This window comes from Pteropus medius, unplaced genomic scaffold, assembly GCF_902729225.1.
Source record: "Pteropus medius unplaced genomic scaffold, Ma_sr-lr_union100, whole genome shotgun sequence".
NCBI classification, from domain to species: Eukaryota; Metazoa; Chordata; class Mammalia; order Chiroptera; family Pteropodidae; genus Pteropus; species Pteropus medius.
This window is the reverse complement of record NW_024354500.1, coordinates 17,040,141-17,064,306: the sequence shown is the minus strand read 5'-3', so window position 1 is coordinate 17,064,306 and position 24,166 is coordinate 17,040,141. Positions and strand designations below refer to the sequence as shown.

Sequence of the window (24,166 nt, the reverse complement as noted above, 5' to 3'; positions counted from 1 at the left end):
CTTTGTGTATTTAGACACATTTATCTTCTGATACTGATATTAAATTATTTCATTTCCTAGTTTGCAGAATTTGATCAGATTATGAAGTCTGACCCGGACCATTTAGCAGAGTTGGTTAAAAGAGTCAATCACTGGCTTATCTACAGTCGCTGGAAGAAAGTTCAGTGGTGCTCACTCTCAGTCATCAAATGTAGGTGTTATGTTTCACACCAACATCTGTATTATTTTGGAAATTGTTTGGTTTGCAGAATGTGATAAAATTGTCTCAGTGGTGAGTGCTGGGCAACAGGGATTGCGTTGCTTATCCACATTGTGTCCTCGGTTCCTCAAATAACACCTCGTGTAGTACATGATGGATTAATGTTTGTGGACTTTCTTTTTTGTGTCTGTGATACTTCTTTATCCACATGTGTTATAGGAGAATTAATTTCATCATGTCCTAAACAAAACAGAACTCACTATTTTGATTCTTTTCTCCTTCTCTCCCTCCTCCCTCTCTATCCCCCTCTCTCCCTGTCTTCTGCTCGCCCCCTCCTCCTCAACCCGACACCAGCCTCCAGGCTCTCAGACTTAAGCCAGAACTTTTCTCTTATCACCTGCATGACATCACCAGGATAGTGCACCAAAAATTTCAAGATTGTAATGGTCTCTCCTTTCCTGTCTGTGAAATCTGGTCAATCAACAGATGTCGACTCTTCCTCCAAATAGTGTGCATTCTTTCCTCTGTATTGTTAGTGCCTTAGTGGATCCCCTCTTCCACTTGCATAATAACTTCAGTAGCTTCCAAACTGGTTTTCCTGGGTGTCCAGCGTTACCTCCGCAGAGTTCTCTCTCTAAACTAAAAGCCTTTTACTAAGGTTCTCCTTTAATGTAGAGCAAAGTGTAAGGTCTTAGAATATCTTTCAAGATCACATAAAATGGGGCTTCCGCTTCCCTTTTGAGCCTTTGCTCTTGCCTCTGCTCTTTTAAACCCTGTTCTCTGACACGCTGGCTGAGTTGCTTTTTCCTGTATTTCTGGCTGGGTCATAGTAACTACTTATACAAAGGGGTGAGGAGCAGAATATTTTGGGGTTACCCAAGGGTCTATGGAAAACCTTTAATTGTAGGGAGCTATTGTCAGTAACCTGATTTAATTTATAATCATCCCTTCCCATCACCTCTTACTCACCAGAATATCTGGAACAATGCTAGACACATGAGAAAAAAGATTCAATAAATTGTTCCTTGTTAATAGAAAAATAAAATTTCTTTGACCTAGTGAAAAGGAACCATGCAAACAAAGATTATTATTAAGGTCTTTTGCAAATTTGTATAATTGTGAATATAGCTAAAAAGAAAACTATAAGAAAGTAAAAAAGATAACAGAAGCTGTTTTCCCCCATCATTTTCCAAGTAAAATATAAACATATTTGTAGTTGAATGCTTTAAGCTTTATACATTGCATTATGATGGTAAACACATTATATTAAATTGTCTGTACTGTACCATTCGTTCCTGAACTGCGTTGTGCAGTGAAGTCAGTAACCAGTCAGGGTGTTTGCAGGATGTTAGAGAAGCTCTGAAAAAATGTTTCAGGATCAGATAAGTCTAGGACATTCTGGGTAACTAAGTTAAATATTAAATTCTTTTACTGTAAAATTGTCAGAGTCCTCACTCAGTACGTTCATTGTGAATCTCCAAAAATAGCTTATAGCTTTTCCTCTATTTATTTAGCAGATAAATCCTTTTTTTCAAGACATACCTGTTAACATTTCATAGACCAATATTGCCTAGGACAGTATGGGAAGCAGTACTGTAGTGTAATAAGGAAATAATATACTTAAAATATAAACTTAGTCATATACATGATATATTTTTGATTTTCAGAAGTATAAGAAATTAAAGAAATGTTAAATGTCTAGATTTTGATGTCTGGTATAATAATGTTCATCAAGATTTAATGTTTCTTGAGAATTGCTTTGTGAAAGTGAGTGGTTTTTAAAGCTATTATATGTCTGATTTAAACCGAATAATTTTCTATCATATTTTCCTCATATGTAGTGAAAAACAAAATAAAGTATCGAGCTGAAGCCTGCATTAAAATGCAAAAAACTATTCGAATGTGGCTTTGCAAAAGGAGACACAAACCTCGGTAAGATGCATAGTGCCTAAAGAGTCTTACAAAACCTAATTACCCAAGTGTAAAATGGTCAAAGTCATAATGAAGGGCAATTTGTATATGCATAGTTTTCTCTTTTCTCATGTTCTTTGTGAAAAGATATGTTATCTGTTATTTGTATTATTTATTTGAAATTAGTTATTTTTACTTCATTAATACGCTACTTCCCTCATTCTACAAAAGGTTTTGAAGGAGTTTACAAAAATATAGACACTTTTCAACTATAAAAGGTTGAAATAAATTATCGAAAGCTGTTTTATTCTGATTATTTTAGTGACTTGAGTTTCTTGATAAATGTCATATTGACGTTGTTTTTAAAAACATCACACTGATTTTTTAAAAAAAACTTTTATAAGAGTTTATTTGAGCCAAACTGACAACATATGCTAGGGAGCAAGATCTCAAATGCTCTCTTATTAATGTTTTGACCATAATTTTCAAGATTATTTGTAGGAATTATATTGTCTCACTGTAAATTTAGTTTTTATTTTTTATTGCTTTTATTGTTAATTTACACTTTTTAAACTTGGAGGTCTGAGAAACTGATAATCCTTAACACTTTTTCAAAGAGACTAGATAACTCTAAGTTCTGCAATTTGAATTCTCAAATTTTTCAGTGTAAATATGAAGGCTTAAATCCTGTTGACAGGCATCGATGTCATTTACGTCCACATTTGAGAATTTTTTTACCCTGAACAAGTTATCTAAAAAAGAGCATACTTAATAATATGAAAAAAGAAGTGAAATATTCTGTTTAGTAATACGTTTAGCATTTTATTAACACGAAGAATCTCCGTATAGCATTAAATGATGAAATTAAACTCTGATGAAGCATTATCTTTACAGCATCGATGGCCTAGTTAAGGTGGGCACACTGAAAAAACGACTTGATAAATTTAACGAAGTAGTAAGTGCACTGAAAGATGGAAAACCGGAGGTGAATAAACAGGTCAAGAACCTTGAAATTTCTATTGATGCTTTAATGGCCAAAATTAAGGTATGTAGTTTTAACTCAAATGACTTTTTTATAATTTAATATTTTTTGTTACTGGTATTGCAATTATATAGGAAAATGTCCTTATCTTTTTAGTGATACAAAATGTTATAAACATTGTCTCAATAATAGCAAACAAAACTCATTTATATTACTCTTGCTCCTCTATGTTTGAAAATTTTCATAGCAAAAAAATATAAAAGAACACAACTTTTATGTAATTTCCTCTGTTGCTAGGAAAGATTCTCCATCCCCAAACAGTGACTAAAAAACTGTCAGTAAGCTTTTGAGTAATCATTCATGAGAGAGGATTAATGCAAATTATTTTAATTTGTTTCATGTTTTTCTACTTTCAGAAACTAATTTTTAAGTTATAAAAGTAATGTAATATTATTGAAAATTTGGAGAAAATCACCAAAAAACCTCTTAACATACTAACACATTTAACTGTTATTAGTGTCGCACATTCCCCTTCCAGTCTTATTTCATACGCATGTATTTTTTCATAGTTCTTATAATGTACATTTAATTTTGTATCCTTTATTATGTCTATGCCTTGTTTATGTAATTACATTATCTTCATATAGGTTATATCATAAATTAACTGTTATGAAAAAAGCAATTTTCCTCAAATTTTGTAGGAAAAAAATGGGCCTTTTTTTGGTATTGATTTTAACCTATTTAATTACTAATGGAATAGAACATTTTTTCTATATACTTTTTTGTTAATTATATTTCATTTGTCTCTTCATATCTTTTTCTGTTATATTTTAGGATCTTAATGGTTTTCTCATCTAGTTTCCTAAGTCAGTGCAATTATGTGGGATATAATATCTTAAAGCGAACCTTTTATCATATTTCCTGCAGTTATTTTATGTAAACAGTAGTTAATCTTAGAGGTAGAACAGAGAAAGAAGATTAAGGAAGAATGAAAATGCTTTGGATAAACTCTGATGATTTTACAAATCTGTCAAGAGCCATCCTTGTTTATGTGGCATTAATCAATTAAAATCAATCCAGCCATGTTTTCTGAAGGCTCACTTAGGAAAATCATCCAACAATTTTAGATGTAATTGATAATTTCTCAAATATTCCTTAGGTACTCTTTGAACATTATTATTAAAGAGTAGTAAACTCCGGCAAAATTAATCATTCCTTTAAAAATAATTTTTAACTACAGTATGTGACTTTGTAGTACCACCTTAGATATTTGATTACTTGATTAATAGGAAGTAGATATAAATATTTGTATGCAAATATAACTTTAAATTTTTTTGACTATTTTAGATGTACAAATAATATAGTAAAGATAATGGGCTTATTGCTTACCAACTTTTCCGGTCTTTGCTGTATATGTGCATATTGTTTTTCTTCACTGTGGTAAAGACATATAACATTAAATTTACCGTCTTAGCCATTTAAAAATGTACAGTTTAGTAGTTTTCACTATATTGTGCAGCAGAAAAGATAAATTTTTAAGTACATGTTTATTATTTTTTTTAAGTCCACTATGATGACAAGGGAACAAATACAGAAAGAATATGATGCAGTAGTTAAAAGCTCAGAGAACCTCCTCAGTGAGTTACAGAAAAAAAAACAGCAGGAAGAGGAAGCTGAAAGGCTGAGACGTATTCAAGAAGAAATGGAAAAAGAAAGAAAAAGACGTGAAGAAGATGAACAGCGTCGAAGAAAGGAAGAGGAGGAAAGGCGGATGTAAGGCATATCGTTGTTTTGAATTAGAAGCTAACAGAATAGTGATTCTTGGTGGTGATGTTGATTGGCAAATATTCGTATTCTTAAAAGTTATTCTTATTTTAAAATACTGTAGTCTTGTACCATTTAATGATGGGTATATATTCTGAGAAATGTCTTTAGGCAATTTTATCATTGCGTGAAAATCATACAGTATACTAACAAATCTAGATGGTATAGCCTGTTACACACCTTACCTAAGCTTTGTATTACACCACCATGTATGTGGTTTGTCATTGGCCAAAATGTTGTCATGCAACTCGTGACTGTAATTTTAGAATAAATTTGAAAGTGGAGAATAGCTCATTTGTAATAACAAAATGATTTTAACTATAATTTGAATTTTGGTTAGATTCTTATACCTGAGGATTTCTTGTTTATAAAGCAATGGCTTCTATCTTACATTATTTTTATAAGTTAGAAATAAGGTACTTCTACCTTTCTGCAGTTTTAAAACTGATAACATTTTAGAGAAGGCATAATAGGGTAGACAGAAAGAATGTAAGTGTTGTTTAATTGGAGGAGTAGAGTGAAGCACATGTAATCAGGGCCTCGGACCTAGGTTTTATAGCCAAGTTAATCTAGAGATGTTAGAAGTTATGCAGTGTAATTGTATTTGTTTTGTTTCAGAAGAATTCTGTCGTAGAGTTAGAGTTTAGCTTTTTCAAAATAAGTTAATAATGTATATCGCTAGCAGGTTAATTAGAGTCCCCATTTCATAACCTTTGTTTATTAATAGTTAAATTGCCTTCTGAAGGATTCCTTATTTTCTATTAAATTTTTAAAGAGGTTTCTATTTTTTGTTAGGAAACTTGAGATGGAAGCAAAGAGAAAACAAGAAGAAGAAGAAAGAAAGAAAAGGGAAGATGATGAAAAACGTATTCAGGTATGTTCTGATTAGACAGTCAGACTGAATTTCTGTCGACACAGACTCTGCCAAAACAAAAGAAATGAAAACAAGATCTGGATTTGCTAGGTGAGCTGTTATTGGTTTATCCCAGAGATAAAAAGCAGTTTTGGAAGTGGTTATGGGAAGGGACTTTGGAGATAGGAAGGTGAGTTTAAATCCAGGCTCTGTAGATGTGCAAAATTATGACATTGCACAAGATACAATTGGTGACTGTGAGCCACAGTTTTTTCTCTGCACACTGATTGTTAATAATAGTTGTGAGCATCAAACGAGTTAACACACGTTAAAGCATTAAAAATAGTGCTCAGTTCAATATGTAACAGTTTATTGTTATTGTTATTATACCTAGGGAAAAGTCAGTTGAACATTCACTTAACACATGACTTTATAATATACTCCTCCAATTAAACAAATTATACAATTTTTTGTAGATACTAGCATTAAAAGGTTAGAATTAAGATTCTCTCCTCCCATTTTTTAAAAAGTCCATGTCTGGGAATAATTGATTATGTATTTGAGTTTCTGTTTCTCTTGTCTTTCATAATTTATCCTGAGCACAGTCAGCATTTTAAATTCCTGACATCTGCTTGTCTGGTGTTGGTGTTAATGTGATGCCTAGGAGACTCATGTGATATTTGGGATACTCATGGAATGGTGGAACTACGGTTTCTCTACCTTCACTTGGATTTGGAAAGAGGAAATATGAATCATTATGTGGAAGAGAATAGAGACTGATAAGATTTCTGGTTAAACAATATACATATTCCTTAGTAAAGAACTCATATGGAACAATTTTAAGTAGTAATGGGAATGGTCAAGTAAACAAGTGGAGACACCTTGGTGAAATGGTTTTCTGTCCTTGACAGGCTGAAGTGGAGAAGCAGCTGGCTCGACAGCGGGAGGAGGAATCCCAGCAGCAAGCCGTCCTGGAGCAGGAGCGCCGGGACCGGGAGCTGGCTCTGCGGATCGCCCAGAGTGAAGCAGAGCTCATCAGTGACGAGGCACAGGCCGACCTGGCTCTCCGGAGGTACTGGGACGCTGGGTGGGGTATAGTGTTCTCTTTGCTTTCTTTATCTCTCTGCCTCTCATTTCAGCCTGAAAGGAATAGGAGAAAATCATATTCCTTAGGTCCTGATATATTTTCAGTAAAATCATTTAAAAATCATTTGTGTCTATTTTCATACCCAAATGAATGAAACAGTTGATTTTATCAAATTGTCAAGCTGTTGACAAATAAAACTGATATTTCAGTTCATGAGTACTTTGTTTAAAAAGGAAATCTCAACGTTTACTCTGAAATTGTCAGAATATTGGATAAAGGTCAGACATCCAATTTCTAAATACCTGCCATTAAATACTGGCATAGAAATCAGTGAATATATTATCATCCAGTTTAATATATTTGAAGATGGGATTTATTATTTTTCTAATGCAAACTAAAAAAATATATATCTTAACATTTGGAATGAGAAATTTTATACAGACACATACCACATGTTTCAGAATAAATAGATTTCTCTTTCTAAGAAGGAAGGTTAATCAGCTTAAAATATTTTGGCTCCTTAGGTTTCTGAATTATCTCTAAATACTCTATTGTAATATGGAAGAATATGGAATTTCTTCTTAAAAGTATGGAAGAATATGGAATTTCTTCTTAAAAGTTGCTAGATTCATTAAAAAAACTTAGAATTTAGAAACATTAGTTATTTCGATTATTTATAAAAACAAAGCAAAACTAGTTTGAGTTTTACATATTAGAGGTTTCTTAATATGTAGGTATATATATTCTATATAAATTGTGAATCAAATAGATATATGTACTCATGACTTTTAGAATGTCAGAGCACTCTTTATGACAAAGTTCCATTCCTTCTACCTGTGCTATGTTGGAATGGCTGGAAGTCTTTAAGTATAACTGGCCAGGGGCTTGGCCTGGCTCCTAAAAGAAGCAGACTCTTAGAGCTGCCCTCCCTGATGTGTGTGAGGAAGTTGTGCAACAGACACCGGGCTTTATTATGGCTGAAAGTCACTTATCAAGGACTCATTAATGGAGTCATCATTGGTATTCACGGCCAAACTTTATGCATAAGCATTTGAAGTATTAAGCTATATCCAGTGTCATTCCATATAATATGTAAATGATACTGGCTCATACATGGACTCCTTCCCATCTTCAGAAAGGTATGCCTCTTCCAAATCGAGTGGTCTCAGAGAAAGAGTGGACCTTTTAGGACCTTTAACATAAGTGACAAGTTACCTGTGATTTAAGTTAAGCAGAATTAACTAGGTAGTGGGACCACTACTAAGTAATGAGGAGATAGTCAAGCAGGTATAACTTGAAAGACAGAGGAATTCGTTTTAGTTCTCTTTTGGAACAGGCCTAGGGATGCTGTCCCCTCCTCTGGAACACCCATGTAAGTCCTTTCTGTCAGAGCCTCTTCCAGGAAGCCTTCAAGGACCCCCAGGTCCTGTGAGCTCTTTCCCTACTGAACCTCCTGGTTATTTCATACTTTGTATTACAAGCATTAGCACTTCATTATAGATAATGTTCTATATGGATTTTTAATGTTCGATAATTTTATCTTACTCCATGAGCTAAAACTAAATGTTTTTGAATGTTACCTTTTTTTAGCACTGAATTCTTTCTAACAAATTTATGAGTAAGAACTCTCTAACCCTGTTCTTAATATATAGCATGAAAGTGTTCTTGGGTTCTATGATGCATTAAAAATATATGTAGATGGATTCTGCTGCAATAAACAATTTCAAGTTACTTTTCCAGCTTGGATTCCCATCCAGTAACTTCTAAGTAAGCATTTTTCACATATGTAATATGTTTTAAAATATGATCTCGATCAGTTTCACGTATGATTCTTAATGCACAGTGATGATTTCACATCATACACATACCTTGGAGATATTGTGGGTTCGGTTCCAGATCACTGCCAATAAAGCAAGTCATAATCTCGTTGCGGGTGGAGGGTCTTGCCTTCATTTTGTAAAAATATAACGTTTGTAATGCACAATAAAGCAAAGCTCAATAAAGCAAGGTATGCCTGTACCTAAAATAATAAAATAATATCCAGATTCTATTAAAAACAAACCTCACAATGTATGAATTTTCTAATCTAGATGTAATATATTTGCACCTTGATTTTCATTGAATGCCTTTAATTTATTTTCTGCTAATCATTTTTAATGAAAATTTTCAAACATTAAAATTCTAACTGATCTCACATAGATTAAATAAAGATAATGGAAGTCTTAAAATCAGTAAGCAAAGTCACTGAAACATAAATTTAGCACAATCTAGATTTTCACGATTCACAACTGGTTATATTAACGAAAATGTATTCTTTTCACAGAATTGATGAAACAAGATCCAAAATGACACCGTATGTCATTTTCCTTTTTTAGAACTTGATTTAGTCATATAACCTTTTTTAAAAAAAATAGATTGTGGATACTTTTTAGGAGAAATTTCTTTTTATTGAAAAGAATGAGATAACTCATTTTTTTTCTTCCCTCCCACTCCCCGAAAAAATGTGTAATGCTCTTGTTTGGTGCTCAATCACAGTAGTTAATGATTTGGTTTTCTTTGTGTTTTCTAACTTTGTTTAAACTTTAACCCATTTTGTTATATGTGTTTTTAATCAATCCTTACATCTTTATAGAAGCATATGTGGAGATATAAATAAGTAGAATAAAGTATTTGAGTCATGGCAGATAGCTTAGTTTTCAGTATATTATGATAACTTATTCCATTAATATCTAAGATAGTTCATAATGATCAAATTCATGTTGAATTATGAAAATCATGTTGAATTTGAGTTTAGAAAATTCTGACCAGCCTAAAGAGAGATTGATAAACATATTGTCTAGTAGGTAATTTCTTTAGATTAAATTTGTGTTTTTTTACTTTGTATTTGTTGTCCTTGATCATCAATTTGAAAGATTATTTTTGTCTCTGACTGTGCTTCTTGGCTGGACTACTGTCAGTACCTAATTTTAGCAGACGTTTATTACAAAGAAAGAGAAATACAGGAGTCCTCCACTTCCTTATAATCAAAGCATCCAGGTATCCTGGCAGCATTCAGGAAGCTGTGCCCTGAAGCAAACATACCTATCCTCTTTTCTTTTCCTTATTTGTAAGATTTTGAGGTTTACCAGAGTCTGATGTATAGAATTCTCATTCTGTGTGAGAAAATGATTAATTTTGAAGGAAGAGAGCAAAGGACAGGAAAATAAAATATTAAAGTTAACACAGTGTTGTTGAACATGCTGAACCATTTATTCCATTTTACAGAATTCAATACTGATAAAAGTTACACTCTTATGGGTAATAAAAGTTTTCGCCTTTGGCAAATGTTTGTTCATGAAAGGTCAGAGCACTTCTGATCTTTAATTTAACCAAGTACTTGATGCATTTGAATTTTTTTTAAAGCATGCTTTGATTTAGAATTTTAGAACTTTGAATACATCAGACTCTTATTTAAACTCTGGCACTATAAAATAGACCAGCTTGGTTTACCACCATGATGCCTTGTCTAATTAATATTTACTAAGCAACCCCAGTACAAAAATTGTCGTATAGAATCTATATCCTGCCAAGTTTCTTGTATGCATTTAGAACATCCTGATTATATTCTCTACATAAAAAAAATAGCAGAAGTGGCTTTATGTAGGATTTTATTCGTAAAATGGAGTTCTAAACAACTCAACTTTGATCAAGTAATTGGCTATATAGTTTATTATAGACTTTTACAAAGTATAGTGAATGGTTAATAAATCAGTAATTGTATTGAAAACATAAACTTTTAGTTATACTATTAGATATTTTAAGTAATTTATATAGTTGTCTTTTATATAACTATGTTGTATTATCATTTTTCTTATAGGGAACAAATGGCGAAAGAAATGTCAGAATTCTTGAGTAGGTTAGTGCAGTGTAATTTGGGAGAAAAGTGTAACCTCAAAATCATATTTTTAAATTACTCTTCATTTCTTGGACCAGAACCTGTTATATGAATTACCTACTCCTTCCACGTAAATTTTCTGTATACAAAAATGTCACTTTATCCTCACAGAAAAAGATAACCACTGTTCCTCTAAATCATTTCTCATTGGGGATACCATTGGCATTTTGGATGGCACTGTTCCTTGTTGGTAGTCCTGTCGTTACTTATCACTTGCCCCCACCAACTTGGTTTCAGTAGGGGAACCCTTCCTCCTGTCCTGACAAAATGAGTATTTCGAAACTTCACCTGGGGGCGGGGCTGCCCCCTGGCTGGTGACCACTGTGCCGCATTGGAGGAGGGGGAAAGAGAGGAAGAGTTTGGTTCCTGAGGGCTGCTACACCATAGTACACGGTTTAAATACCACTGGTATAAAAATCGAGCCAAAGAACCAAAGGGGTCTTCCCAGCAGGATCTGGTCCATTACCTGTATAAGTGGATATGAACCAATAACATTTTAACTGCCAGTTTTGAAGGTACAGAGTTAATCGAAAGTGTAAAATTAATGTATTTTTAAAAATCAAAAGTCAGTTTTGCTACTACCTTACTGTATTGTTTACATGATTGTCTTTATAACAATCTAAATAATCAGTAAATTACACCTTTATTTTACTATTTTAACAACTCCAGGGATTGGGGGTGGGGAGCACTTAAATACATTTCATTCATGAACTTAGGTTGCTGAATATGTTTTTTATTTTATTTTATTTTTTCGAATATTTTTTAGCAGGCATATTTTCATTTGAGGAAATATGAATGCAAATATTAAAACTATTTGAAGCAATAACAATTTGGATTCAATATTGTTATTTTTAAAAGGATCAAAAACACACCTTATATTTATTGACACTTCATGTATTTTCTGACAAGCTATCAAATTGTATATTATATAAATTCACTTTCTCTTTCAAAAGAAAATAGAACAACGAAAAACCCACAGTAATTTTCATTTGCTCTTCTGGAAAAGACTCTTTGAAGAGCTCAGAAGAAAAGATAATTTTTTGTTAGTTTATTGAATGGTAGTTTAGGGATGTAGAAAAGAAAAAGAAAATAAGTATTTGAATAAATGTTAAAGCATAACTTATTGTTAGGGGTAATAGACTTTGCTGCCACACAGCTGGCTCTTTTTGAGCAAAGCAATTAAGAAAAAAAAGCTATGTGGAAAATTGCCAGTCCCACAGCTTATGGAAAGTGTAGATTTTGCAATAAACCTAAAACAGGTTTTAACCACAAAAATGCAGGAAGGACTAAATGGCTGCACATTTTTTTAGCGAGGCTTATAATGATTTTAGGTACGTAGGCTGAAGTATGCTACATTTTATTCTCTAAAATGAAGCATAAATAGGTCTTTTAAAGAGGCAAAAGTACCTTATTTATTTTGTTGTTAAGCTTAATATTGAAGGAATAATTTCTTTTAGGAAAGATATTTATTTAGGAAGAATAATATCATTAAATGTCTATGTTTTGACTGTCAAGATTGCTGTTGTCTTTCAGAATGTAAAATGATGAGAAAATAGGAACTCATATTTGGATATTGTCCCTCTGTAAGAGGAAATGTTTTCCAAGTAGTGAATAATAAAGGTGAAACTCCTTGTCTGATACCTGAGAAGCAATATTTTAGTTCCTTAATATTTAGTTCTTTTAATATTTGTACCATCTTCTTTTCATGTCTTGAAATGTGATGATTAATACCTCTTTTGTTATATTGAGCTTAAAAATCCACTTAAAGCTTATTCTGCTTGTCTGCTCTTGGGCTAATATGATCTTCTGCTGAAAAATAATGTTCATTCTTACAGGAAAAAAATTCTTCCCATATTTTCTGAATATTTATTTCAAATTATGTATATAGAAACGTCTTAAGCCCCGAGTAGCACTGCTATTAAAGAGTTGAATTTATCCTATTTTATTTTTAAATGTATTATTTTAATATTTTATATATTTTTTTAATTTTTAAAATTTATTTCTTCTTTTCCTACTCAAATGTTCCTACTACGCAGGGCAAGATGTAATACTTGTGCCCTTTGAAATCACTATTACCTGCCTCATGACCTAAAACTTCTTCCTTTAATTTACTAGTTGTTATATTATTACTTACTAAATATCAGGATGTGATTTTATCTGCTTATAGAACTTTTCTAAGTGTTCTTTAACAGCGAAGCTAAAAAGTCTCACACGTTTCCAGAATCCATCAGCTCTTCACGCCTATCTTTAATGACTAATGCAGTGGGTTGCAGTTTAGCCACTCACCTGTGGACCCTGTAAACATCCAGGTGCTCAGGGAGATTCTGAGCCACTAGATATGGCTGGGGCTTGACCATCTGTAGCTCCCAATAGTCTGTAGGTGATTGTACTATGTGGCCTAATGGCTCATAAACTCTTAATGTGCTTCTAATGATATTTTGAATATGTTAAGGATTTTTTTTCTGATTTTGAGGAAAAATATATATGTGTGTGTGTGTGTGTGTATAAATGTATTTTTTTAACTTTAGATGTTCATCTTTCCATCAGTAAGAACATCGAAACTGAAATCTGGGGGAAATTCATGGTACTAGAATTTTGGAATCAGAAGTTCTGATTGAAAACCTAATGTGGCTATTAAATGGCATACCAGACAATTTTAATTTACCTTGGCATCCTATAGTATACCATTTTTAATCTCACCTGTCAAAGATACAAAAATTATTATGTTTTTCTAGTAGTTATTTACAGTTCTTAAACTTTTACTCACTTTATTGCCTCTTTAGTCAATATTCATGTTTCTAGTTAAAATATGCAAAAATATGTAATAATTACAGAGGTCCTGCTGTACAAGCCACCAAGGCAGCTGCTGGTACCAAGAAACATGATCTTAGTAAATGGAAATATGCAGAACTACGTGATACCATCAATACTTCTTGTGGTAAGTGTCTGGAGAGGATGAAAAATGGGAAGGCGCCGTACCTGACAGGTAGTAAAGTAAATACCCAGATTGGGGTGGGAGTTTTAAAAATTCGCTGTAAATGAGTATAAGCCATTCTCTTTGTTACTGTTACTTTGAAATGAAGACCTAATTTACTCACAAAGTTAAAAGAAAAACATTAAATTAAATTCATTTTGCCTATGTCTTGTCTAGGTCAGAGAGGAAAAGCATAGAGAAATTATAGTTTGGGCTTATTAATGACTGGCTCTTCTAATGTTTACAATACTTATATATCAAAATCTTTTGGTCTATGAATGCAAAGTAAAAAATGTCAGTGCAGTTCTTTATTTTTAACACGATTTTTCTTCCCACAAAAGAGAGGAAAACATAATATCAAGAGGAACCCACATAGTTGTGGTCTCGGTTAAATCATAATGTTTCAATTCAGGACACTACGACTAGGAACTAAAGTATAATTGTAGAGAACTTCTCACTAAGTTTTCTCCCACATCACTGCATAATTACAAACATAAAAAAATGTGTCGCATGTAAATCTAGCTTGCATTTGAGCACGGTGAGCTTTTTATTCTATTGTCATGGCCCGTGACCTTGGACAAGCAACTTAACCTCTGTGATTTAAATTCTTCATCTATAAAAGACTTATTTAGTCCAGGGTTCTTGTGTGGAACAAATGCTTTAAGATAGTAATATTGCATAAGAAAATGCTCTGTAAATATAAAAGATAATATTACCCTAAAATGTTCATCTTTATCAATAATTAGCTAACTTTTGATTTTGTGCTATTAATTGAAAAAACTTTATATTACATATGTACTGTAAATATATAAATGTTTATGCCACAGAACAGTTGATAGACAACTAAATTAGAATGTTTCTTTTTTTTCTCTCTCTCTCTTTTAATGTAATTGATAGATATTGAGCTCCTGGCAGCTTGCAGAGAAGAATTTCATAGGAGACTAAAAGTATATCATGCTTGGAAATCCAAGAACAAGAAGCGAAATACTGAAACAGAGCAACGTGCTCCAAAGTCTGTTACTGATTATGGTAAAAACAAATATGTACTTTCGACTGTTCCAAAGTGTATATATATATACACCTATATAAAATACATGTAACTATACAAATGATAAATTTTTTCTTACTGTAAAACTGTGATCCACTGAACCTAACACAGTAATGATGGCTTATCTTTCATAGTATTTTTTTCTATTAAATACATCCTTAAAATCATATTTGTTAAGTATTAAATTAAGATAGATTCTAGAGGTAAGAATATTCTTGTCTGTACAAAAGAGGTTGTGCAATAATGTTGTCAATACATATATGTCCACATACACATATACACACAAACACGTGCATAAAGATTACATATGAAAATGTAAGTATTACCACGAAAAAAAAAGAATATTTTTTGCAAACATTACTTTACAACACTGTGAAAACATGAGTGAGAAATAGTACCTTCTTTTGGAACAGAGTTTTGCCAAGAACAAGATATGATTTTTTTGAGATCCAAAAAAATGAATCTTGTTATTTTGATATGCAAAAGACAAAGTCGTATACTTGAATTTGGAAAATAGAGTAGGGTAGAGATAACCTCGTGAAAACATGCACTAGCGTTAATGTAAATTAAGAATATCCAAATATAGAGGACAACCTGGTGAGGCCAGAGGGGAGAGGGATTAGGGGGCTGGGAGAATGGGGTGAAGGGTTAAGTACAATTTAGTAGTTGATAGAGGGTCGCTGGGATGGGTGATGCAGTTAGCATTAATGTAATGGCTAGGTGGAGAGCCAGAGGAGAGAAAGAGCAGACGGGTAGATTGTTTCATGAACTATAAATGTCTAACTAAGGTACTGTATACTTGAAACTAATAAAGAAAATACTTGTGATATACAAGTTGCAATTTCAGTCTTAAAAGCAATAATTGGAGTTTCATTTGTTCAATTTGCTACCTTTAAGCAGGCAAAATTTATTAGCTTAATTCTGGTTAACATCAAAGTGACAGTGTATTTAATGTCATTTTTTAGCAAGGGGCATGTATAGTCCCAAGCACTTGTTAGTATAGTTTAGCAGTGCATGACCCAAGTTGACTTAGAAAATGAACTCTCACTTCTATTTTACCTTCCTCGCCTTCCTAGCAGCTACAGGCAATGTTTGATTAAAGTTATTTAAATGGTGGAATTTTAGTGTTTCTAAGTCGTTGCAAAGAATAGATTGAGTGAAGGAAGTAGTAATAGGAGAGATGTTAGTGCTAGTGATAAGTGATTGTCAGTCAGAATATAATGTTCAGGAAGGGCAGTGAGAGGTCACCTGGGATTAAGAAATGGCAAGTGCAAGGCCCTCTCAACGTTGATCTTCTTGTGACTACCACTTTTCTTCAGTTTAAAAATTTGTGTCTGGGAATTGAAGATGACAGGGTGATTCTCTTACCTTCTCACTGTACCAAGTTTCCAACCACCGCTACCTTTGTTTTGTATAAATGGCAGTGGGCTATTTTTCTTTTTTTTTTAACTCTGATATTCTAATCATGGCCTTTAGCTGATAGGCTTTCATTATGTTTTATTTCAAAATTTATACATCTGAACGACTGCCCTTTTTAAAAAAAATTAATGCTGCACACATATTTAGAATGAATATACAAATATTTCTTGTATTTTTAAACCAAACATTGATATCTTACTCATCTAGCTTTGCCCCAAAAGGAGCAAATAATACATGTCTTACTTTGCTGGTTCTTATACTGTTTCCTTTTTTTTTTTTTAATTATATATACTATTTGGAGGAACAGAGTAGCTTATTTAAGAAAATATCCCAAGAGTCCCATCTAGGTACATGAACAAATTTAGAAATTTTATGTGAACATACTCCACATATATATCACCTTCAAAGAATTTGATTATGGGCCATTTTCAGGACAAAATGTAACTTTCACTCTGAAGAGTACTCTCATTTTGTCCTGTTATTTTTTGTCACGTAAAATTCATTCCAACACAAGAGTGCAGGTAAAAGGAAAGGTGAAGAGCACCAAGATGCTTAACAGCTCAACTGAGAAAGTTCTGTACTGAGATGGTTTCCTAATGAGGCAGCTGATCAACCTTTAAAGAGAACTGCTGTGTAGGTTAATATTTGAGAGGATTAGAATTCATTAATTTCAGAAAATAAAATGATGACAAGTTATGATTAACAAAAATATAATGATATTATCTTTAAGAGTAATACATTGGTAAATCATGGTAAATTCTTATAATTAGGAATTGAGATCCTTAAACCTTCTTCCTGTGTGCTATACTGCATGACCATGTTCTCATTACATTAACTATGGGAAGAGATTTTCAGAAATAATTTGGGGCGGGGCAGTGGAAAATTATCCAATAAAGATTTACAATACTTAGTTGTTTAGTCCCTAAAATAAAGATGGCATGTGTTTTAAGATTTAGACAATTTGGAGAAATTTAAAACATAGTGGATATATGTAAACATGGCAGTGCTTTTTCTCTAATACATACAATTTTTTGATAAATTTAGAATTTATCTTCTTTTTCTATAAAAATTCTAGTAATGTTTTAAAGGTACTATAATGCCCATTATTAAGTCATTGGATATTACCATGTCCCAAATTACAAATGAAATACAATTTTAAAATTTTGCTTCTCTTTATGTATCTATCAAACAGAATTTCCTAAAACTTAATTAAAATTTTTTTGTCTTTCTAAAAAAAAATCAAGAAAGCATCTACTTGTAGGTAATTCTGAGAGTATTTGGCTGTGTCTAGGACATTTACTTCTTAGTCACCACCTCATTTGATGAGAAGGCATTATAAATTAGAAGAATGCTCACTTAACAGTTTTGGCATTTTTATCTTCAACATTAAATATTTGTTCACAGATTTTGCAGTATTTTTGAACAATTCACGTAAGTCAATGGGTGGTAACTTACGAGCTAACTGGAAGATGGGTTAAAAATACTTTATAAAGTACTAACTTTTATTAAACATTGTTTTGCTACAATTTTAAGTGGAATTCTAGTACGTTAATGTTGGTTTGTCTGTACTAGATATTTAATTTGAGATGATGCTTTCATTTGGACCACTCTAAAATATATATGCAGAACTAAATTTAATTAATCTGTTGTTTTATCAAATTACTTCCTTTAAAAAATAACTAGCATTTTAAACCATGAATATAAACAATTCTTATTGTAGCAAAACTCTCTCTTAATAAGCAGCTGATCTTTTAGAATAAAGACTAACTTTAGGTGCTGGTTTCACAAACACTATGATGGTATAAGCATTTCTGTCCAAAAAGATTTGAGTTTTGTATGATAATACAAATAACAGCTTTACTAGGATACCACCCAGTAGAAAGAGGAGATTATTCTATTACTTTTATAGCTTCTTATGATGCACATTTTTTTTTTTTTGATAATTTAAAAGCTCTGAGTCATCTTAATGTATAGTAAATTTCTTCTAGAATCAGTGAAACAACGATTTGGACATAGAGCAGGTCCTAAAATAATTTTGTTTAATGTCATTTCGTTATAACATTGATGAAATGCCATGGAAACTTAACTCTTATTGATATCAGTTAGCCTATGGTAAAATTGGTTTCATTATATGTCATTTCGCTTAAAGTCACTGAACCTTTTAACATTAAGTAAGGACTTACTGTAATGCCATATTTATTTGCCAGCTGGTTGGACCTGATTTTTTTTTTTTAAGCGCATCTAGTAATTTATAGGGCTGCGTTTTGAAACTTATTTCACACTTTTGAAGATAGCATGATTGTATGTGAAAGAAACAATTGTTTAATAGAAGATTAGTTATAAGCTTTTAATATCTGTATCTTTGTAGTTTTCCAGATGGATATGTGTTTCCAGGCTTCCCTAATATAATTTTAGTTCTCGCATTAGTAGAAAAAGCTATCAAAGAGTTTATGTTGGGTGTCTTAATTTTACCCAATATATTAAGTTACAGGAGACTATTAATTTAAAGAAAAGAGTGGGTTAGTTTCATGGGTGGCGATCAGTACCCTAGTAAGTTTCTTAACAATTGGACATTGAATTCTAATTCACTGCTTGAGAGAGAGGGAAAGGTTTTTAATATTTTATCATTTTAAAATTTCTTAGTTTTGAGTTAGTCTGTTTTCTGCGAAGTAGGTAATTTTTAAAATTTAAAATGGAAACACTGAACTGTAAGTAGTTTTGGGGGAACAGGAACAAAAGAGTACATAAGCTCAGCTCTGTTAACATGCTAAAGGTGATTTGGCTTTTTAGTCACTAACAAAACTGGGCCTCTGTTTCATTCTTTCCTAGGCATATGTAGCTTTGCTAACTGCTTTTGGCTTTCTCTGGTTTACACAGAAATAAATTCAGCCTCCATAAAGCTTTTGCTATTGGTATAAAAAGTGGAATAAGAGTATTTTCATCCTTTCAGTATTTGGAAATTCTTACAAAAGCCATGTGACTGTTCTTGACTTATACATATTATATATTTTTTCACTGACATACTTAGCTTTTCAGTGAGATTCTTAACAGCTGTAAGTGGTTGGTCCACTTTGAAAGTTGTAAGTATAAAGTGTATTAAACAGATCTACCAAAATTGTGCTGCTAAAGATATAAAATCATTGTCCCAGAGAAATGTATATATTTGCAGATAAAACAAAAATCCATCTGTTTAGTAATGAAAATTGAGCAAGGGAAAAAAAGATTAAAATGAGGACAATGCCCAGAACTATCAGAAAAGCAAAGAATTTTCTTCTACTAGCAATAAGAACCAAATATTATGTACTTTTCACTTATTTCAGTGGATTTTATTCCAAGAAAAATCTGATTTCAGAGTAAGTAAATATCTCTGAGGGAAAGTTCATGCTTACTTTTAGTTTTTTTTTGTTATCATGAACTAGTTTAAATATTATTAGTAGTAAAGTATTTGTATTATCTTGGCTATTTTAAATCCCAAAGTTGACACAAGGGAAAACTTTTATGTCTTCCACTTTTTTGAGGAAATTGTGATTAAATTGATAAATATATGTAATCCTTCAGACTGAGAAATTACTATTTGTTTTATAAATAGTCCCATAAAAGTTATTCTTCAGCCGTCATTTGAACTCTCTGGAGGACGAATATAAATGTAGTGAGTAATACCAGTTTGCTTTCCTGCCACGTGAGTTTGTTTTAGGTTACTGATATAGTCATTTGTAAGAATCTGGTAGGGATTGGTTATTGTTATCGTGGCTGACGTGTTGGGGTGTGTGCAGGCTGTGTGTGTGTGTGTGTGTGTGAGAGTGTGTGTTTGCTTCCAATGCAAGGAACATTTTAAGGAAAGAAAATTCTAAGAAATCACACTGTGAATTGTAGTCATTTATAGGCAATTAATATTTACATTTTGTTTTAAATTTACTTTTAGGAACCCCTCTTATTCCTTTTTTTTTAATATTTGTGGTGCATTTTAGGATTAAAATCTGTTTTTGTTATCCCTTGGGCTGCTGGTGTAACTCTCCTTGTTCTGTGTAATAGCTCAGCAGAACCCAGCTGCTCAGCTTCCTGCCAGGCAGCAGGAGATCATAATGAACCGAAAGCAACGCTTCTTCCGCATCCCGTTCATCCGCCCTGCTGACCAGTACAAAGACCCGCAGAACAAGAAAAAAGGCTGGTGGTATGCCCATTTTGATGGACCATGGATTGCCCGGCAAATGGAACTGCATCCTGACAAGCCACCCATCCTTCTTGTGGCTGGTGTGTATGATTCACATGAAAAAATTTTAGAAAGCAAAAAAGGATTATAAACTCTCTGAATGAAACAGACTAACATATAATATAATACTTCATTAAATTTTAGGGTCGAGGGATGGAGTTTTGCAGTTAAATCACATTTTCAGTTAATTGGGGATTAACTTATTCAAAATGTGAAATCGCTTGGGTTAATTAGGTCCTTATAGAGCACATAGAAACTTGTCTGTGCCCTAAGAACCTTTTTGTTGGTGTTGAGTCAGTTAATTTATAATGGTTTAAGGAAATGTAGCTTTTTTATTAACCCTCATAGTTTATTTGATCAGCTGTAGTGTTAATACATTTTGAAAGGGTCCTTAGTAGAAGACAAATTTAAGTTTCTGATAACTTTATTAAACAGATTTCAATCTTAGAGGAAGAAAATAAAGTTTTAAAAGTTCTCGGATCTATGCGACTTGGTAGATATTTCAGAAATAAAGTTTATAATAAATGGTTCTGAAAGAGATATGGTAATTCTCTGATATCTCATCTATGCAGGTAAGGATGACATGGAGATGTGTGAGCTGAATCTGGAAGAGACAGGCCTGACTCGAAAGCGTGGTGCTGAGATTTTGCCAAGGCAGTTTGAAGAAATTTGGGAACGATGTGGAGGCATCCAGTACCTTCAGAATGCAATTGAGAGCAAACAGGCTAGGCCTACATATGCGACGGCTATGCTGCAGAATCTGTTAAAGTAAATGCTGCTCAGTAACCTTACAGCTGGGAGCCCTTGCCATGGTACTAGGTAGGGTGTATGCCCCACAGGTGTAACCATTCCACAATCATGTTAGTATTACTTATACAAAATGAACAGATTTGATTAATCATGGCTTTTTGTTAATTTAAGGTTAATTATGGTAGTGATTTTGGGACTTAAAAGTTATTTTTCTGTATCTAGCTGTAACTGTTCAATCTCTCATTATTCTAATACTTGTTACACTTGGACAGATTCTGACATGTCTCATTCTTTGCCAGCTGACAACTTTAAGTCCATCATAATTTTTCTCTAGGAAAAGAAATTTTAAAAAAATTCAAAATATTTGATTTTTAAGGATGGCACAGTACAATATAACTGGAATAATGAAACCTTAGCTTAAATTTTCTTACAAAAATTAGGACACTTAAAAAGATCAAGGCACCAATGTTTTGATCTGAAAAGCTATGTACTTTCTTTACTCTTGTGGAAATTCATGGAAAATTCCATCAAAGGTGGAAATTTTTAATTTATCCCCCTCCATGCAGTGTGTCTTAGTTTGAGTAAAGCAATTTGCCTGAAGTTCTAGCATTCTAGAAAGAGCCTTAATTTAACTGATGTACTTTGTGATAAGGAAGGTACTCATAGTATCTTGCACAGATATGTTTTTCTTTTCTATCACATTATGTTATGAGACTATTTTTCTTATATTCCCTGGACAAATAAGGAAATTCAGATCATTTAAATGCTTAAAGGTTTTGCGATAACTTTTGGGTCGTTTAGAAAAAGAAATAGGTTTTAGGTGGCATTGTGGCTTAACTGGACTGAATTCAAATGTTCTTTCATCTTCATCTCAATTGCAATTTTTGTATCAGAATCTTTTCCAAGTTGTTTCATATGATTTAAGCTAGTGTTCTGCTTCAAAACATGCTTGTTTTAAAAAAAATTCCTAGTGTCTCTTTTGGCCTTTGAGATTTTGGTAACTGTAGAATTGTTTTATAAGCTTTGTAATTCAAAAGCCCTTGTACTTAGTAATTGCTTGTTTCATGTAATTGCTAATTTAAAAAGTTTGCCTTGTGTGCTGTTAGTTTTGATCAAATGTCAGCAGTTTCTAGCCTAATATTTATGACTTTCATATTAGAAATTTAGAGACAAAAATGCATCAAGGAGTTATGTTGACATAATCCTAAGGAGACTTATTTGTATTTTAGAATAAAATTAGAAAATAAAATTATTCTCTGTACTCTTTTTTTTTTTTCTAATTTTTAAAGACACTAACCTTTGAAATGAATTTTCATTGATTTTTTTCCCCCTAGAAAGAGTATCTCAGTTAGGAAAATAGTTCCTAGCTGATTAAGATTAGTGCTTGTGAGCCACAGACAACTGTTTTCAGAATTGCTTCTCATAATGTATGTCTTAATACAGAAATATTTATTTATTATGATACTGTGCAAATGATTGTCTTCTGTTAAAGAAATTAAATGGTCCTGTCTGTGCTACTGAGAATGTGAAAATGATTATCTTTTCATAGGCTCACCAACCCTTGAGTCATTTGGTCTCCATGACTGGTGACAGAATGTCTGATTACTGAAAATAAATGACCTGTTCTCTCTCTTCGCATCACTCACATTTAATTGGTGTTTTTATTTGTATAGGGTAGTGAAAAAAATATTGTTTCTTAACTAGTAACAGGTAAAGCCCTTGAAGAAAATTCAGTAACCAAATAGTCCCTTTAGTACTGTTTTCAGAAACAGTTTTATGTATTTTCTAGATACACATAGGCACTAGATGGAAAACTAATCAAATAGCTTAAAAGTATTATAATGAGAGAACTTAATATTCGGAAGAAATTGTAAGAAATGTATCACAGAAAAGCGCTATTACAAATCTTCAGTTTTTTTACTTTGATAGCTAGTAAAATTATAGTCTTAAGCCTTTTTTTTTTTTTTTTTTTTTTTTGCTAATTATGTCACACAGCTGTCCTAGAACTTACTTTAAAGTAGTCTCCTGAGTTAACTTTGACTACCAGGAGAACTGCCCCAATTCAGATAGACTTACAGTAACCTACATGCAGTAGATGCACATACACACAGAAGCCCCTTTGCTAGAGAAATTTAGAACCCTGTCAGCCTTTAATGGAAATAGCAAAATTAGTGTTCTAAAAGATGTTGATGTAGGTGCTTTACAATGATTCCAAACCCACAAGCACTAGGTAAAAATGGTAGGAATCAAAAGTAAATTCATATTTTAATCATTTTAATTGAGATTTAAAATTAGAAGTTTAAACCAGCTAATCTCTTAATGCTTGTCTCAGTACCAATTCCTTCTTTAGGGGATGCTTTGCAAAGGTAGACATACATAAACTATTAAAAATGAGAACAAAAAATACTTTCACATTCAGTTCAATTATAATTCCTTATTCCCCTAACACTTTTGAGATATGTATTATGAGCTGTGGGTATGCACTGAAAGTTTCTGTAATACACATATGTCAAAAGAACAGTGTGTTTTACTGTAAAGTTGAGTAGGTGGCACCCTCTCAAAGAATTATATGAGGAAGAGATAATGCATGTAGGAGCACAAGCCCACACAAAAGACATTGAAGTATAACTCGAATTCTGCTTCCTATAAAGACTTCTTATAGGTCATTCTTTTCAGTAACACAGTGAACCCTTTTATTTTGCAAGCAACCAAGAAGTCATCTGAAGTGGAAAATAGGGGGTATTTGCAGAAGCTTAGAGAACAGAAACTCACAGGGAAGAATAATGAGGCTTTATTGTTTGTAGAGCTTTATTAATTGGATTTTTTAAAAGATATTTTTATTCACAGGTTATACTATGGTTCTCAGGGGATCCAAATACATAGATTTTTTTCTTTTTTTTTTTACCTAAATATCTTAAGAGTACTTGAATCAGTAGGATAAATATGTACTGAATGAATCAGTCAATTAATACAAT

General features: G+C 32.5%; 1 protein-coding gene across 7 annotated transcripts in view; it reads left to right on the top strand.

Moving 5' to 3' along the window:
- MYO6 (myosin VI) overlaps window positions 1–22,832 on the top strand; it is a 137,198-nt gene extending 114,366 nt beyond the window's left edge. For 2 of the 7 annotated variants that reach the window (XM_039853225.1, XM_039853227.1), the window contains exons 23-36: window positions 61–190; window positions 2,041–2,131; window positions 3,005–3,155; window positions 4,657–4,865; window positions 5,712–5,790; window positions 6,681–6,841; window positions 8,597–8,623; window positions 9,180–9,209; window positions 10,713–10,751; window positions 13,625–13,728; window positions 14,662–14,793; window positions 17,636–17,662; window positions 20,264–20,482; window positions 21,014–22,832. In XM_039853225.1, the coding sequence (XP_039709159.1) occupies window positions 61–190; window positions 2,041–2,131; window positions 3,005–3,155; window positions 4,657–4,865; window positions 5,712–5,790; window positions 6,681–6,841; window positions 8,597–8,623; window positions 9,180–9,209; window positions 10,713–10,751; window positions 13,625–13,728; window positions 14,662–14,793; window positions 17,636–17,662; window positions 20,264–20,482; window positions 21,014–21,213 (1,599 nt within the window). In that variant the 3' untranslated portion in view covers window positions 21,214–22,832. The remainder of the gene's footprint in view (window positions 1–60; window positions 191–2,040; window positions 2,132–3,004; window positions 3,156–4,656; window positions 4,866–5,711; window positions 5,791–6,680; window positions 6,842–8,596; window positions 8,624–9,179; window positions 9,210–10,712; window positions 10,752–13,624; window positions 13,729–14,661; window positions 14,794–17,635; window positions 17,663–20,263; window positions 20,483–21,013) is intronic. The other 5 variants (XM_039853229.1, XM_039853228.1, XM_039853230.1 and 2 more) reach the window with 5 other exon arrangements.
- Window positions 22,833–24,166: the final 1,334 nt, after the last annotated feature.